The sequence below is a fragment of the Paramormyrops kingsleyae genome, chromosome 16 (genome assembly GCF_048594095.1).
Source record: "Paramormyrops kingsleyae isolate MSU_618 chromosome 16, PKINGS_0.4, whole genome shotgun sequence".
In the NCBI taxonomy this organism is placed as follows: domain Eukaryota; kingdom Metazoa; phylum Chordata; class Actinopteri; order Osteoglossiformes; family Mormyridae; genus Paramormyrops; species Paramormyrops kingsleyae.
In genome coordinates this window covers 29,891,194-29,908,163 of record NC_132812.1, presented here as the reverse complement: position 1 = coordinate 29,908,163, position 16,970 = coordinate 29,891,194, and the positions used below count along the sequence as shown (strand labels likewise).

Below are 16,970 nucleotides of genomic sequence, written 5' to 3'. Positions count from 1 at the left end.
TGCCTTAAGCGGCATGCAGTTTTTTTTCTCCATTTGAAATATAATAATATGCTCCCTTTGCCTGCAGACATCTAGAGCTGAATCCTCCTGTTCTGGTCATGGCAGCTAGTAGGGGTATCTGCTGCAGGACCATCACTCCGCGGTGTGGAGCTGAGCTACAGGCTCGGCCCCTTGTCTCCTCTGAATACTTGCTGAAGGTGAGAGGCAGGCTGCGTATATGAGTAGTCATGACTGCAGAACATGCCAGACACCCTGCTATTTTCTTCAGGATTATGGGTGTGTGTGAGCGTTATCTGTCATGCACACGAGCTCCAGTACGGTTCACTAGCTTTTAAGCCTGTGCTGGAAACAGTGAGTGTAAACCATTCTGTTAGAGATCTTCATGATAACAAAGAACAAGACAGAGATTTGGTGAATGAGAATTATTATTATTATTATTATTATTATTATTATATGCATTCTTTTTTGGAACTTCATAGAATTCACATTTTGGTGTCTAGGTCAGACTGAAACATTTCAAAACACATATTCTGATGGCTGATACAGCTGAAGGTCTCTAATCTGTAGCAAAGGCACAGCAGAGAGCAAGGGCCCCTTTAAACTCAGAGACATATTTCCATTCACTGCATGAACCTTGACCTCCCCTACCTACCTGTCTCCTGTAAGACAGCTTCACAGGCTAAACCTGATGGCTGGATCGGGTTCTGGCAGAGGCTCACGTACTTCATCCTCAATGCCATCTGCTCTAATAAAGGTAGGGTTGGAAAACATGAATTTATTACTTAAATAGCTGCAACAATAAGACGTTATACTCATTTGAAGGTAAAGGCATGATATTAAAATGCTTATAATGGACACTATTTGGTGGGCTCCCCAGTCATGACCAGGGGTGCTTTAATGCTTACCTGGTCCTCAAAATTTACCCCCCTCTCCCCCAACCCCACCCTGGTTGACAAATTTTACCATTGCCAACCATCTGGTCAACTAAACAATTTCAGAAAATAGTAGGGGAACCTCTGAGAACCGTGGACCATGATAATATGTCTCTGTGTATGATGCAGATCAATTAGTAATACAGGAGAAGCCTGTCTAAAATATAAAGTGGGATAATGTCCCTGACACATGGATTTTGAGACCTAAACTGTAATTTTAAACCAGGACAACATGTTACATACAGTCATGGCTATCTGATGGCTATATATAGACCTTTTATAGACATCTTTCAACATTTTGAGGTGTGTGGATCTCTTGAACTTTAACATCTACAAGTGGTCTTCATGAATGTCTCGTGGTTTTTGATCTATCATCAGGTCTTTAGCAGAGTCACCAGAATGAGGTTAGCGTTTTATAAATACATCATTAACAAAGGTGGCTATTTTTAAATGCGATTACACTGACACGGGGATTTAAGATTATCTACAATCCTCACAGGTGAAACTCTGTCACCTTGAATTCACTTCCCATAGGGGGCAGTGTACTCAGTGTCCTTGTATGATCTGTTGCTACACTGAACGCTATTGTCTGTTCATCGGGTGAGTTCTGCTTTTCCACACTGGGCGTTTACCTCATTTGTTAGAGTGAGATCTGCTATTTCCAGCCAGTGACCAGTGCCTGCTGATGTGACGAGTGTTTGGTCTTCTGCGGTTCTATCGTGAACCTCCCTTCCGCACTGGGGCTAGACGCCAAGTGGTTCACGCCATTTTTCTCTTTCAGAAAGTTCCCCTCCTCTGGGAGTACTGGTGTCTTCCCTTTCCTGACTTGGGTTGTCCTCATGAGCATCGGTGCCCTGTTCCCAGGCTAAGATTTATGGTTATAATCCTTATAAAACAAACTGAAAATCTTCCACATAGAAGGGTTCTGTTAAACAGCACATCATGTAATTTTCTCTTCTCTGTCTTGTCATCGGCAGAGAACACAATGTATTTCAGTGTAAATAATTTGTTCTATACCCTGTTATCAAACTACAGCATTTGAGAAGCCTCTCACTGCAACCTGTAGGAAGGCGGGGTTGGACATCCAACCTGGTCCACTTATGCTGGTAAGTAAAAAACCTTTCGTCTGCATCTCACTATAATTCCAGAGCTATCTGTTATTTTGTTGGCATGATTGATAGGTTCATGAGGTGACGTCCAGTAGGATGTGTGCCAGGTCGGATGTCCAACTGCACCTTCCCACGTGTTGCAGCGAGACATACATGCAGAACTTAGCTACATAATATGTTTGAATACCAGGGAATTCATATGATTTCTGGTAGTGAGCAGAAGCCCCACCGTGGTTCCGCCAACGCAGATGATTTTATCTTGGGGCGTTTGTCTAAGTTCCTCTCTGGAGTAATGAAATATGACGGCTCCCAATACATCTAGGGGATGTATGCACACCACGGCCTTTACGTCGTGGGCTTCAGCGAGAGAGCGGCACTGCACTGCACTGCCATCCTCAAACAGACCACACTCATCTCACTCAGTGTCCAGAGTCACAGATTTCCCATTTTTTGGACATCTCCTTCAAATGGCCTCTGAGCAGAGAGATCTGTACGCTCAGACAGATTTACTGACTAGTCCTGACTTCTGGCAAGAATCTAATCTGTAACATTAACTTCATCTGTCTCTATCAGATTCATCATGTTCGAGCCACAGAATGTCCATTCATCAACCCATTTTCAGAAGGTTTGACTCAAATTTACTTCAATACAGTCATAATCAATTTATAACAAGTTAAAAATATGATCTCTGTAGTCAGTAGAGTATAGCCTATTATTTCTTTCATATCACTTTATTAATGGACCCTTTATAGCATTTAAATGTTTCAGCTTTACAACTTAAACTGTATTTAATCATTAGAATAATTCTTCATTAAAATTGCCCACCCACTACTACTGTTGTAGCCTACCAGAGGTTTTTAGCTTAATTGCCCTGGAAGCAGAAACCTTAGATTTTGCTTACATAAAGGATTAGTACTTAGAAGGCTTAAATTCAGTTTAATGCTTTAATCGAGTAATATCTAAAGATACATTTATGGCATCTGAAATTAATTGATATTCTATAGTTTGTATCAAAGTTTACACAGCAATGAACTGGCATCCCATCCATTGTGTATCTCTGCCTTATAAGTTGTTATAAGAGGGATGACTGATGTTCTACAATTTATTTTTATGAGCTTCTAAATAAAAGGGGTTTATAGAACAATGGAAACACCACATGAAACAAGCCTTTCACTTTGAGTTGACTAAATCACAATTACAAGTGCAGCCAAAGGGGTGAGTCATATTACGGTGAATGTCAATTAACAGTGTGTCAGCTGTGAAAGAGCTCTGACAATCAGTGCTTTGATATCTGACTGGTCAAAAGAAACATGAAGCAATCAAATTTCAAAGTGGCCAAACAGTTGGTGGCTGAATTGTAGGTGCATTGATCACAAGCACTGCAAAAATATGTCAAAAGGGATAGTTTCAAAATTCATGACAGCATACACCAAATGTGGACAGATATGAACAGTGGTCACGAGTTGCAGATTGCCAACAGGATTAGAAAGACATTTTACAGGATAGCACATTGCAAATATACATGCTGTCAAGAAGTCAATCAGGTAGACTGAGTTTCCAATGAATGCCCAGGTACAATTGTAAACAATGCTGGGCAGGAACTACATAACAACTCCTGACAAAGCAAGAACCTAATAAGACAACAAGGCCCAGAACATGAGAACATTCAAGGAACATCAAGACAAATTGCAGCTTAAAGGCTTCAAAAATTAAAAGATTAAAGGCTTGAAAAATTACAAGAGAACTGAATCATCACCTCATTCAGCTCATTCATTCTGTGAGATTCATACAGCTGCAATTTGTGACAAGACTTCAATTTGGAAATTTCTTATATATATCTCCAATACACAAAGATATACGTAGATGTAGTATATACTTTCTTATACATCTCCAATACACAAAGACACACAACCTTGTGTAAGGATCAAAATAATCTGGAGTCCTGAGCAATGAAAATATTATATGAATTCATTGGTCATCTTTCACCCTACATACAGAAAGCTAAATGTTCTCTAACCATCTCCTGGGAGTCCAGTGACCGCTCTGCATGGGCATACAGCAGCCAATGAATATGAGGCCGTTTTACAGGACCAGGTGCTCTCTATGTTGCAAACACTGTTCCCTCATAATTTTCCCATATGCCAAAAGGATAATGTCTCCATAGATATTGCTGAAGAAAACTGAGTGATTTCATAAAAGTCAGGGCGAAGCCAAAAGCCTTCCATGGATTCTCTAAACACCAGAACAGTCCAATACCCCTCCATGCACATTTCAGCACTTGTAGGACAACATTTGAAGGATTGAAGCTGTTCTGAAGACAGAATGTGACCATGCCCCACATAAGGCCGTTGATATTGACATATTGTGAGGTGTCTGTATCATATTTTCCCAACTCCTTTTATCATTATATAATAGTAATTTTTCATAATTAATATCAGTCCTGTCATACCAGTGCTCTGAACCTGCAGGTCAGCAAATGGATTTTGCTCTATGTTGTGAAGACACATGGATATAACAGATGTGTGTAATCTCTCAAACAACAAAGCAAGTACAGAACTGTCTTTCTCGTCATCTATGCTGAATGTGTTGTATTGCAGCAAAATGTTAATATACATTTCTTTTTCAGAAGTTTTTTGGAAGATGCCATGTTTCCCTGTTTTGTACTACAAAGACTAGTGGACTAAGGATGCAATAAAACATATGTACACAGTAAACAAAGCCAATATGTGGCTGCACACAACAGTGAGGCACAAACTGTACAGTCCATATGCCAAATGCCTCCATCTCCCACACATTTCAAAGCTAGTTTTAAATCTTCAGCCCCATAAATTGAAGCTGCATTGTACGTATATTGAACATCAGTACTGTGATATCTAATCATATAATCATGAACACATATATATGAACACATATATTTTATATATATAATATAAATGCAATAAATAAGATATAGTATGTAATATAACAATTAATGGTATTATTCATGATTTAGAGACAAGATTTAAAGACACTCTTAGTTTTCATCAACAGTGATTTGTCATTCTATTTGGTTTTCTATATTGTACTGTTTTCTATATTATTTTTCTGTATTGTACTTTTTGTATAACAATGTTTTTTCTATTTTCAGGTATTTATTAAAAACTATTAATTATGTAAAATATTATAGGAAAACCACAAAGTGTGCTCAGACTTTTGATAAATAGCATTGTTTGAGGCACCTGGGCTGAATATTTTAATACCATAAAACATATTGCAGTGACTCTGGTAGCCCAGTTGTGCTGCCTGATCCTGTTGGCGATGCTGTTAGGGTCACTGGCTTCAGCATGAAAGACTCAAACATCAGTCATGGCAAGCGGCTACCCCCTGCGGCATCAGCACAGTGCATGAATATAAAAACATTCACACTCAGCCACACCCGACTAATTTCGCTGTTCAGTAAATGGCTAGAATTGAGTCGACTTGGAAAAACTTGGGATGATTGGCCCAATTCTCTTCCAGGTTTCAGTGAGCAACTAATTTCAGACTTATTAAGCAAAATTTGACAAGAATTGTGTGATTAATAGATTAGTCCTCGTGATCAAGAACATTTCACCTAAAATTTATGAAACAGGTCGGTGTCTGTCAAACAACTAGGCATTTACATGCTAATGTACTTTTAAAGAATTGCTCAAAACAGACAAAATGCTGTAAACCAGTCTCTTGCATACTCTTTAATAATGAAATTTAAAAAATTGATATGATTTATTAAATAAATTATATGTATATTGACTATTTTCAAATGATAAATGTGTCCTCTTAATATTTTAAGGATTTACTACGGAAAGCTTCGTCAGTGATGATGATTTGAAGAAAAACACTCATGAATGGTACATATTCTGCATAATTAATAAGACGGACATGGCCTCACGTCCCATTCTGTGAAATTTCCAGTGCATAAGCTATAACTGGCACAGCTATGTTACAGCGTACATTAACGCACTACGCTACTGGCAAAATACCTAGGAGCGATTGGCAACGTTTGAAGTCACGCTTGATTTGCAGAGCCGCTGACGTCAGCCGACGGGCACAGTTGATTTACGCATGCGCATCGGACTTCCATGGATTTTTTTTCGGGCAGCGTGCGCCTACCTGAAGCGCGATAGGAAACTGCGGTCCCAGAGCTCTCCCTCGGCGCTGCGCTCCGCCATCTTGGCTCCATTGACTCCATTGTTTAAAGCGCTAATTCGGGCATTTCGGCGCAAGCGACGAAGCCACTATGGCGTTGATTTGAGCCAGTTTCATAACCTTGGGAGGGAGGAGTCTGGCGTGTTTGAGAGCCGGGGCAGCGATGTGACGGAGAAAAGGAGGAAAACTAGAGCAACTGCGAACTGAAGAGGAAATCGTTACGGTGGTCGATTTTCCCCCAAGCGTAGTACCTGGATGTACGTGGGAGCGGGGAAATGGGTGCCTTTTAAACAGAGAGCAAGCAAACGAATTATTTGTAGCCCTTCTTCACGTTTAGGGCACAGCATATGGGTGTTCAGTTTTGTCGGTTAGTGGATTGCCAACTAAGAAAGAAGGGATGTGGTCTGAGCGATAATATTTTTCCCAGTAATTGTCGATAGCTATCCCAGCCATCTCGCTTGCAGTATAGCAAACGGAGGGAGTATTCCGGGCGTTCCTGCGAAGAGAGACATCGATCTGACGCCAAAAGCGGGGTGAATATTAAAAAAATAAATTAAACCTCAGTTTGTCGCCTTCGACAGGAGGGTTACACATCTGAAAGACGGGAAGGTGGGGTCGGTGAGAGGAGGAGGAACTGGCTAAATCATCACCTGGCGACGTGCGGGGGGAATCGAAAGGAGTCTTTTGGGATCTGGGCAGCGTACAAGGCGACCCGTTTGGCTGCATTATCATATAAACACTCACGAACGGGACTGTTTCCCCCCACCCTTTTTGAGACTTTTTTGGAGGATAATTCGCCACCCGTTCTTGTTGGACCATGGCCGACGACGACGTCCTCTTTGAAGATGTGTACGAGCTCTGCGAGGTGATCGGAAAGTAAGTGGCTCGCGGACGGGGCGGCGATGCGGGCCGTCCGGCACCGGCGCGGGCGTCAAGTTCCTGCAGCCGCGTCTCTGTTGTCGCCTTGTTATGGCGAGCCCATGGGTGCCGGCATGTTTTTTTTTTAAATACCCGTTGGACTGCGTGGAGAAGTAAATAAGAATTACTCTGTCAGACGTCGTAATCCCGGTGCGCAGCTAAAGACCTCCGGGGATTAACGTGCAGAGGCACCAGAAGAGTGCCGATAATGCTAGTAGCACTCGTGTAATTCTTTTGCTAGTATTTCCCCTTTAATCGAGTAATAAAATGGTGAAGCATACAGGCACAGCGTCTGGCAGCATGTGTTTTCCCCATATCCGACGTAGGCGGACCTTTCCCTGGAAAGCGCACCGCACCTGTGCTTTTTAACTTAAAAAACCCCGAAAAACATCATTACGACGGCGGCACAAAGAGTCATAATTTCCCGTCTGTCATAAGTGGGAACCTCTAAGCCTGCGTTCTGGGAATTTAATTAAAATGAATTTTATTGAATTAACGGTGTCTGCTGACAAGCTGTTAGCGGAAACCGGTAGTTTTTATGTTGTCTGCAGTCGGTTTTTAATCACTGCTGGGAAATTCAGTAACATTTTTGTTACGTTATGTGCCCTCCACAAAACCCGCATCGTTTTCTGATTTATTTTGTGCTGGTGATGTGTATGATTGAAATTCTGGTGCTGTACTGGTTATAAGGAAGCAGACTGACCCGAAGGTAGTATACATAGTGGGAGTTATGCATGGAAGCCCGCTGTTTTCGGCTTTGACTGAGTTGCGTTTGAGCACTGGAGTCACGCTGGCACTTCTGGGCTTGGGTTACCCCTTTGACTGACGTAGGCGTCTTCGTGGGGGTCATGGTTCTACATCTGGAAGAAACGCATTCTTCTAGCCACGAGTAGACTTTGATCTCGATATTAAGGCCTTTAATTTGGTACAGGAGCTTCAGACGTCTTAGCCTGGAGCCTGCCTGCTTACAGTCATGAATAAATCAGATTTTGCTCTCCTTGCATTTTTGGAAAGGTTGGGTAAATGGCTTCCAATTTGATTATACGGGATTATATATGGTGACAGGTGCTGTATTACCGGTTTTCTGCCTTATGAAAGCTTGGTGCTTTCCCTGTTTTGGCTGTCCTGGAATGTGTGTGAATGTTTGGAGCTTCCTTGCGTGCATTTACAACAAGATTATTTCTGCGGGCGTTCCATAAAATAGTATAAGCCCTTGTCTGAACCAGAGGTGTTCTGAACCTGAAAAGCTGCTCCTTACCTGGAAATATGCGGATAGGGGTGTTCAATGTCTGTGTGTTTGGGTCTTCGCTCTTGGGGTCTGTAATGCTCACCTGTAATAGCTTTCTTTTTAATGTAGGTTCTGCATATATCCTGACAGAATGGTGACTTAGGGGGAACCATTGGTGTCTCTCACCTACAGGGTTGGAGGATTGAATCCCACCTCTTTGTGTGTTTGCCTGTCCTCTGTGTTGCATGGGACTCCTCTCTACATAAAATTTTCTGTGGAGTGTGTGTATGTCCCCTATGATGGCTTTTCATCCAGGATGTGCCCCATCTCTGTACTGTCTGAGATAGTCTGAAGCCGCCCCCCCCATCCACACACACACACACACACACACACACACACACACACACACAAACAACATTTAGAAGATGGATATGTTGAAACCTAAGCTGACCGTAGTATCGGTGGAATAAATACAGTGGCACTGAGCTTGAAAATAGTGATAATTCTCTGAAACGCTTTGTTGTTTTTGCCTGTGTGCTTTGACAGTTTGTTCTTTTTTTGATTAATGGGATGGAGTATCTCTTCAAGCAGTGAAGAAATGCAGGCTGTGCCATTGGTGCCGCTGTCTGCTCTGGGTTCACTTTCATTATCGGACCGCTGTCCTCTTTGGATCCCTATGGTTGTGTCGTGTTGTTTTGTTATGGGCAGTGTTCCCTTGCATCCCAGTGCAATATCCACACTAAATGCACCCCAGAGGTCCTGTGTCTGCACCTCCCAGTGTGGCTGTGTAAAGGACTACCTTGTAGTTGAGTCTACAGCTGGTCCCATCTCCAAGTTTTCCTTTGGAAGCTTGGTCCCTCAAGAAGAGCTTGTGATGTCTGTACTGCAAAGCTATAAGAGCTGCAGGCAGTTTCTCGTTTTGTTAATAGATATTCCTTTGTGTGTAGTTAAATGTGCTGACATGAACACCAACAACTAAACAATAGCTTTTAAATGTGAGTCAATGCTTATTTGCTGCTGTTTTTGCAGGTTATGCAAACTATTACTATACAGCCCAAGACTAAATCTGTTTTAATGTTATAAACTATTATAAAACTTTTTAACATGGCTGCTGTGTGATTTCTCAGTCCTATTGGTTAACTGGATCTGGTATCACTGATGATTGCAAATGGGAGACCATCTTCTCAATAGTGATTGAACAGTCTTGGTTGTTTGATGCATGACTGCTGGACTTCTATGGATTTTTTCCCCCAGACAGTGAGACTGATCCTAAGTGTTTTTCTTTTTTTCTGTGTGAAGCTCATCATGAATTGGAAATAATTTTTTTTCTGACTCTGTGACCTTTTTGTGTTTGAGTGATAAAATGGTTTATAAAAAATCACAAAATGAGTCCTTTCATGAAACATTTAATATTTAAGACTTCATATAAAGAATTATTTTTGCGTAATTTATTTTAAAGCAGCAGACAAGGTAAATGTGAAAATGTTCTATCCTCAGTTCTTGCCATATTTTCCAAAAGCAAAGCATTCACTCAATTATGGTAAATAAGCTAAATCTAGACACATTTTGAAAGTGTGAATCCAGGTGGCTGTTAGACGGCTCTGTAAATTGTCTGATTGAAATCAGTGAAAGTTTTAAATAATTGATATGATGCAAGGCTTAGATTATTCCACATTGGTAATGATTTCCATGCTGGTTTGAGTGCATGATAAAATTATCTTAAAAGTACCTTGATATTACACACTGATATTCACGGCTGTTAATCTAAAAATGTATCTGCTTTTTCATTGCATGAGTGCCTTGTGAACATGTTTAGCGGCATTTATGGCTAGCATGGTAGTGCCTGTAAGTGCCGTACTGTGTCTTGGGAAAGAAACTGCCAAATGGAAATGCTCAGCTGTATTATTTTATGTTGTACATTTTATATCGAAAGTCTGTGATTTAAATCTTTAAAAGCATCCATTTAGCCTCTGCTGAGGTACTGAATTGGTTGATTACGATCTTGAATTTTGTGAATGCGTTGACGGTGTGTGTTTAAATGTCTGTGCCGTAACCTGGTTGCAGTAATGTGCGTTTAATAAATATGTAATTGCTGTGATGTCGTTCTTCCATGATGGGAGGAATCTTGTTTCGCTGTAGCAGAATGGCTTTTGAAAATGCTGAGCAGATGTTACTCATTAATGGATATCGTTAGTTTTATGTGAATGCCTTCAATGGGATCCTGATATTGATTTAATGTGACGTGTGAATGGGGGTCGTTTATCAGTGGGGAGGGCGTATGGAACCTGATAATGAAGAGGGGCCGGACTCTCGGTGCTCGGCCCTGGCAGCTTACTGATGTCGATAGCAGATAGGCTGTGACTTTCAACAACAGGGTTTGAGGTGGCAGACTTGTTCTGTGGGGCGGCTGCAGGAGGTGCCCTGCCCAGTTCCCCAGGGCCGGGTTATTCACTTGGAGCCCATTCAGATGTTGTGAGCTGTGGTCCAGAACTACACCTGAAGAACAGCCTACTGAGGCTGTAGCGCATCGGTGAGCATCTGTAAAGAATAACGAGGATAAACGTGAGCCAGCCTCCAGCCTGGTATGTGATTGAGTTTTACTCGTATGGTTCTCTGGCTGAGATATTTGTCCTGTGACTGTAATGGTTATAATGTGGCTGTTGATAATAGATTGTGATACATGTGCTGAAAGATATTTTTGCTTCTGCAGTATGGTGTTGCTTTTATGGCGAAGTGCTTGCATTTAACAGTCTGCCATGTGTCCAGCTGAGCATGTGGTATGAACCTTTAATGGTCTGCCTTTTATCTGGGGCATGCCGCTGCTCTGGCGAAAGGCTGCGGCCAGCCAAAACGTGCTGAGCTTTTTTTTTAGTGTGTGGGTGCCTGTGCTAAAGCCATTATAGGAATAATTAGCTTTTATGTTTGTGGGAATGTGTGTATTGAAACTACTCATTCCAGATGAGAGGCTGTGAATGTTGCATGAAAACGTTGTTGGGTGTAGTTGGGTGTTACAAAGGACTCTTTGTTGTTGACTTCGGGAATGTAGCCCCCCCCCCCTCCACCCCCGCAAGCTCAAAATAAGATTTACAACTTCCTTTAGTGGAAGCCGTTACCTTTTTTGCAAGTTTTAAAATTGTCAAAATTTTGCGACTAAATGTCAGTATGACAGTTGATTTGATTAACCGAAAATACTCTGTCCATCAAAAGAGATCGGACCCACTTAAGTTGACCTTGGTGTGCATTCAGCACCCTGCCTATGTGTACTTGATTCTCACTGCCTGAGACCATGCAGTACAGCAGTTCTGATTTGAGGTATGAAGGTAAAGATCACAGCTGATTTCCCACAGTCCATTGTGCGCTCACTCTGTACCCTTGTTGATGGGCAGTGATGCTTACAGCAGTGGGCGATGCTGCTGTAGCCATTTTTGATCATGTGATTTAAACTGCGGCCTGCACTGCCTGGGATAGGGTCCAGTCGCCCCTGTGATCATGACCAGGATAAGCTATTAGAGGACGGATGAATAGATTTACCTAACCTTCTGTGCCAAAGGAAACTTGTAATATTGTAATCATGTGTATTTCAGGCGGTGAAAATGTTCTTCAACATACAATATAGAAAAGTTTACTAAATTACAACTCTAAGCTTTGTTTGACCTCAACAGTAATTCTTTTAACTTTTAAATGATTGTGTTTGATGTTCCTCTCAGGTGAGTTGGTGCAGGAGCTTTTGGATGCATGTGCCTGATTGTAAGCTAGGAAGGGAGGTTGTCTTGAGTTTCCAATCATTCAGTGCTCTGAAGTTTAAATTAAATTAAGGGATTATTTATGCGTTTATTCACTATAGGTACAGGTAGACTTCCCTCCAAAGCACTTTAGTCATTTTTTGACTGGGAATACCAATAGTTATAATATGGTAATTGTCTCTCCCAACAGGCAAAACATTTGGCATTTCATACGTTTTTGAAGGGCAGTCTTTATATACAGATGCTGTGAAGAGGAGTTCGCATGTCAGATCTGCAGATAAAATCTTTTCAGTTTCCTCAGTTACCCTTGACGCTATTTACAAAGCAGGCTGTATTTAAGTGGTTCTGAAATGCATTGTTGCATCATTTTGTTTCTGACTTTTTTTTTCTTGAACTTCTTTTCTCCCTAGAAGCCTGAGGTGTTTTCTCTCGTGTCGGTTCTTCTGCCGAAAAGACCGTCCGCAAAATTGTCACGCTATGTGACAGTGCCTTATAATGTACCCGCTCCCAAAAAAATGCATCTCACATTCGCGTACAGCTCTAACCGCTGTGGAGAGTCTCTGCGTTCTTTTGTTATCATTCAAAAAGGAGCAAAATCCTGAAATTGTTACAGAGCTAATTGGCCCCATAGCTCCTGGCACCCCGAGACCAGACATTCAGAGTCTGCCCTAATGCTTTGAGATTTCTCACCATGAAACAGAGATGACAAGAGAAGGATAAGCTATGAATTCACGCGAGCTTGTGAACGGCTATGAACAATTCCCACAAGCGCCTCTTTATTCATCTAGACTCGCATTTGCTTTAGAGCAGTTGGGGTAATAGTTGATGTAGGAGGAAGAATTGTGTTAGCATGTTAGCTCTCCACAGAACATTCTCTGTGGATGTTCTATCCATGGTCCTCCAGGGATTTGTCATGCCCTGGCACTGCCCCTGGACCTCTGACCCTGGCACTGCCCAGCCCACGACACACTGTTTCCATTCTGCAAGTGACAAGGATATAGAATACAGACAAACAGTATCTCATCTTTGGCATGTCTACACTGTCTCTTGCTTCCTTAGGTGACGCTTATTTAGAATAACTTAACACTTTTTAAAGTTGTATCCTTGCTGAATGTTTACTACAGTCCCGGATCCTGTCTCAGGGCTTGAGTCACCAGTCGTCTGGTAACAAATGCCAGTTTTTAGTTAGCAACTTGACGTAGGGTGAGGGAAGTGTTAGAAAGCTCAAAAACCTGAAGACTAGATCAATGGCGTTCAATTAAAAGAGGGCATCAGAGGGAGAAGAAACCAAGAATAATGTCTTTGAAATTCAAGGCAGGTTGAGCTTATTTATATGGCACATTTCCATTCAAAGTGCTTTACATATATAACTGCAAGTAATAAGAATCACTAAGTGGAAAAATTAAAAAGTAAAAGGGAAAGACAATATAATAAAAATCACTAATAATAATTACGCAGCATTGTTAATCAAAGGCACTAAATACCTATATGATGTGTGATACAGGGACTCCCTGTAGTAGGCAGACTATCAGTGGAAATATTTCAAAAGAGTATTCAGCATTGTCTCTTGGTGTAGTATGTGTGCTGCAACATTTTTGTTCTGCTGTTCGACAACTATTGCCAAATCAAAGCGGAAAGCCCATTGATGATGAGATGAAGAGGACAGCGTGGGTTTGCGCTGACATTCCCTTGGATAAATGGGGAAAAAAGAGCCTTTTCTTTGTACAATATTAACAAGGCCCGTGTTTAGACTCTATGCACACCCCAACTGTTAAATCAGCATTTAAATAAAATAGCACTTTTTGATTTGCCCTGTCTCTCTGCTCTGCTTGGTCAGCTGCCCCAGCTATGAAACTAACCTACAATTTAAATATCCTGCCTGCAAAAATATGCAAGAGCTTTCAGTATATTCTTGTGGACAGTGTCGACAAAACAATTATTAAACATTAGGCGACGTCATCGTTGTGGGTTCTAATAATGGAGTAGCCACGGTAGTACTGGAAAAAAAATACTATATCAAGGGAAATTGTGTATAAAATGAAATCATTGTTATGGAAGTTTTGTACCTGATTGTTGGCAAAATGTATTGATTCCATTTGGATGACTGTGATGTGTTAATTCAGAAGCTAAAAATCCCATTATCTTGTGTACCTCTTGTTTTCTAATCTGGGTGGGGGAATTTTTTTCAATACTTTTTTCAATACAGGGACTTGAGTGTTGATCTGTTTTTTTTTTTTTGTTAGTCTTGGTCTCTGTTGGTTGTAAAACTGAGACTTCAGGGTTATTCATCCAAAAAAAGATGCAGCGTAATCTCTGCTCAACATTGCCGTTATGTACCTCTTTCAAATATTTGCAATGCTCTATTCCTCAGATAAAGATAAGCTGTGTTTACTACTGGGATTGTGGTGCCAAGATGTTATATGGCAGGCAGATTTAGTATTAAGGATGCATCATTTACGAAAAATTTATGAAAATTAAAAAAATAATAATACTCTGAAGTCCCCTTGCATATTTTAATTTATTATTATTATTAGTAGTAGTAGTAGTAGTATTAGAAGTAGTATTAGTAGTAGTAGTAGTATTTATTTATGTTGTAACACTGTACGGAAGGCACTATTTGCTTTTTAAATTTTAATCACAACAAATGTCTGGAAACTGTAGGTCATTTTGGCAGAAAAAAAATGTGTTTTTACAGTTTAAGTTGCAGAATTGGTTTTTCCTGTTCAAACAAACCATTATTACTTAGGTAGTGCTACTCACGTGTAAGTTGCTAAAACTTGTCCCAAATGTCTCCCTCTTTGTGCTTTAGGGATCCATTCGTACTGCTTTCTCCACACCAGCTGCCCTCATTCTTCAGGATAATCAGTGAAGCTGTCAGCTCCAACCTGACCATCACTTACTTGTGAAGCTTTAAATGCTGGGCTTCCCCCCCGTCCCCCATCCTGGGTTGTGGGTGTCACTGCCTCCAGCCTTTAACAGAATGTTTGATTATGGCCCTTTTGGCTGCGTGCTGTGAATGTGTCCATAGGGGCTCCTGTCTGCCCTCGTCACGTTTCCCCTTGGTCTCTAGGCTTGATCTGGCTTCCCGCGCTCTGGAAGATGGGTGCTATCGGAGGGCACGGCTGCATGCTGCAGAATGCTGTAAAATTGGAGGCGAAGTTGTGCTTTTATTTTTGGCCCCATCCTGTCACCCCTTCATATTGTGCAATGACGGGAACACCCCTCCCCCCTCCCCCAATTCGGTTTCTGTTTCCATTGGCTTTGCTGGTTGTCTGTGTCTCTTTTGTGCTGACTTACATCGTGACCCTTACCAGAAGACGGATGGATGGACTTGTTTATACTTGCTTGTAAATTGAATCAGGTGTTGAAGGATAGAAGCAGGTGCTTTTCCAGTCTTGGCAGAAGCACTGTTTTCTATATTTGTGTGTTTCTCCATCTTGAAATGCTCACTTTACTTTATTTACCTGGTCAGATTGACTCTGTTTTCCTGTCCCTGTGGGAGATTCTGACACAGGAGCAGAACGATGCCTCAGCAACCGTGGAATTTGTATTATTTTGAGAAGGGGTAATACTGGCATCCCTTATTTAAATGCATATTTTTCCTCTTGATTTCATTAGGCATGAAGTGTATCTGAAGGCAGAGAGGCTGACATAGCGTTTGCTTTGCCGGGGCCCTAAGCTCATTCTGCTTATTCCAATGGTAGCAGAATAAGCGGCATGTTGCTATACTGTGTGACTGTCCCACAGCACTGACTCGCCGGTTCCCACGTTTAATCCTCTGTGGAGTTCATCCTCCGCCCTTCTGCCTGGCCTCTGAACTGTAGTCTTCACTGGTGAACTCCATCTGGAAGCACACGGACAACCCCACTGCAGATGTAAGCTGCCGTTCGTACATGCTTTTCTGTAACGTAATAGCAGCCCTACAGTTAGAGCTGCTAAAAGATGTAATTATATCCAGTTTAGGAGTCCCACGTGTGCAGGGCCTCTGATGACCATATCAGTGTTACAGTCCAAAGCTGCTCTACTTAAAACCTTTTATAGCGTCGAGCTTGTCTGTGCTGCAGCCTGTGTGTTGTGGTCCGGTTTGTTTTGGGGGTGATAGTTTATATTGCCTGTAAATCCCCCTCGTGATCGGTGAAGGTGCTGCCAGGCATCTGCGTTTGGACAGGCTTGCGGACCGGGGCCTTTTTAGGGGATGTTGTCAGGGTAACCTCATTGGGGTTTGGTGACACCCCGGCCTGAGTATCTGTTAGGGCGTGTCGGACGTAACGGTCCTCGGAGAAGCTGGGGGTGTCCGAGTCTCCCCTGTGCCTCACCTGAAGAACCTGCTATTTGTTTGGCCGGCTTTAACTCCAGGACTCCTGTGTAACCAGGAGAATAATTGTTTAATGATGATAAATTCACCAGACACCGTAAGTGTTTTTAATGGCTTGTGTTATTCCGTGGGCTGTTCGTGGCCACATCCTTCTTAGCCCGTGTTCACTTCCTATGCATTTAGCCTAATGTTATGTCCACATTTACACTCGCTGTGTAATTTTCTTTCCAAATCTATGAGATGACTGTATAACTAGAGCAGGGAGCATATTGAGGACTGCATGTGTGAGGTGACCAGGCGGAGTAAAAATGTAACCAAAGTGCCCCCTCCCTCTGTGCGGATCACCTTTGTTACTGCGCGGTGTGTGCAGTGCTGAAATCGTAAGCCGCCCCCATTGATCCGGGCCCTCCATTGTGCGGCCTGCACTGGGGCCAGACTCCTTTCTCAGCCAGTGACATTTATTACCTCCAGCTGGAGCATATTGTTGCAAATGAACCCCCCTTTTTTTTTTTAGTCCGAGTCTATTGGCTGTAATTTAAAAGAGATGGATTGTGAGTTGAT

General features: G+C 41.9%; 1 protein-coding gene and 2 long non-coding RNA genes across 12 annotated transcripts in view; 1 reads left to right on the top strand and 2 right to left on the bottom strand.

The window, feature by feature from the left end:
• Positions 1–248: 248 nt before the first annotated feature.
• LOC111856272 (uncharacterized) lies at positions 249–2,015 on the bottom strand. The gene is made up of 3 exons (XR_002841088.1): positions 1,565–2,015; positions 653–745; positions 249–342 (listed from the first exon to the last, which is right to left on the bottom strand). It is a non-coding gene; the product is annotated as an uncharacterized lncRNA (long non-coding RNA).
• Positions 2,016–6,172: 4,157 nt separating this feature from the next.
• LOC111856276 (peripheral plasma membrane protein CASK) overlaps positions 6,173–16,970 on the top strand; it is an 89,972-nt gene continuing 79,174 nt past the window's right edge. For 6 of the 10 annotated variants that reach the window (XM_023836099.2, XM_023836098.2, XM_023836093.2 and 3 more), the window contains exon 1: positions 6,173–7,081. In XM_023836099.2, coding sequence (XP_023691867.1) covers positions 7,023–7,081 — 59 coding nt within the window. In that variant the 5' untranslated portion in view covers positions 6,173–7,022. Of the gene's footprint in view, positions 7,082–15,950; positions 15,970–16,970 lie in introns of those variants that run through there. The other 4 variants (XM_023836095.2, XM_023836092.2, XM_023836094.2 and 1 more) reach the window with 3 other exon arrangements.
• On the bottom strand, positions 9,742–15,968 carry LOC111856280 (uncharacterized). The gene is made up of 2 exons (XR_002841089.2): positions 14,855–15,968; positions 9,742–10,889 (listed from the first exon to the last, which is right to left on the bottom strand). It is a non-coding gene; the product is annotated as an uncharacterized lncRNA (long non-coding RNA).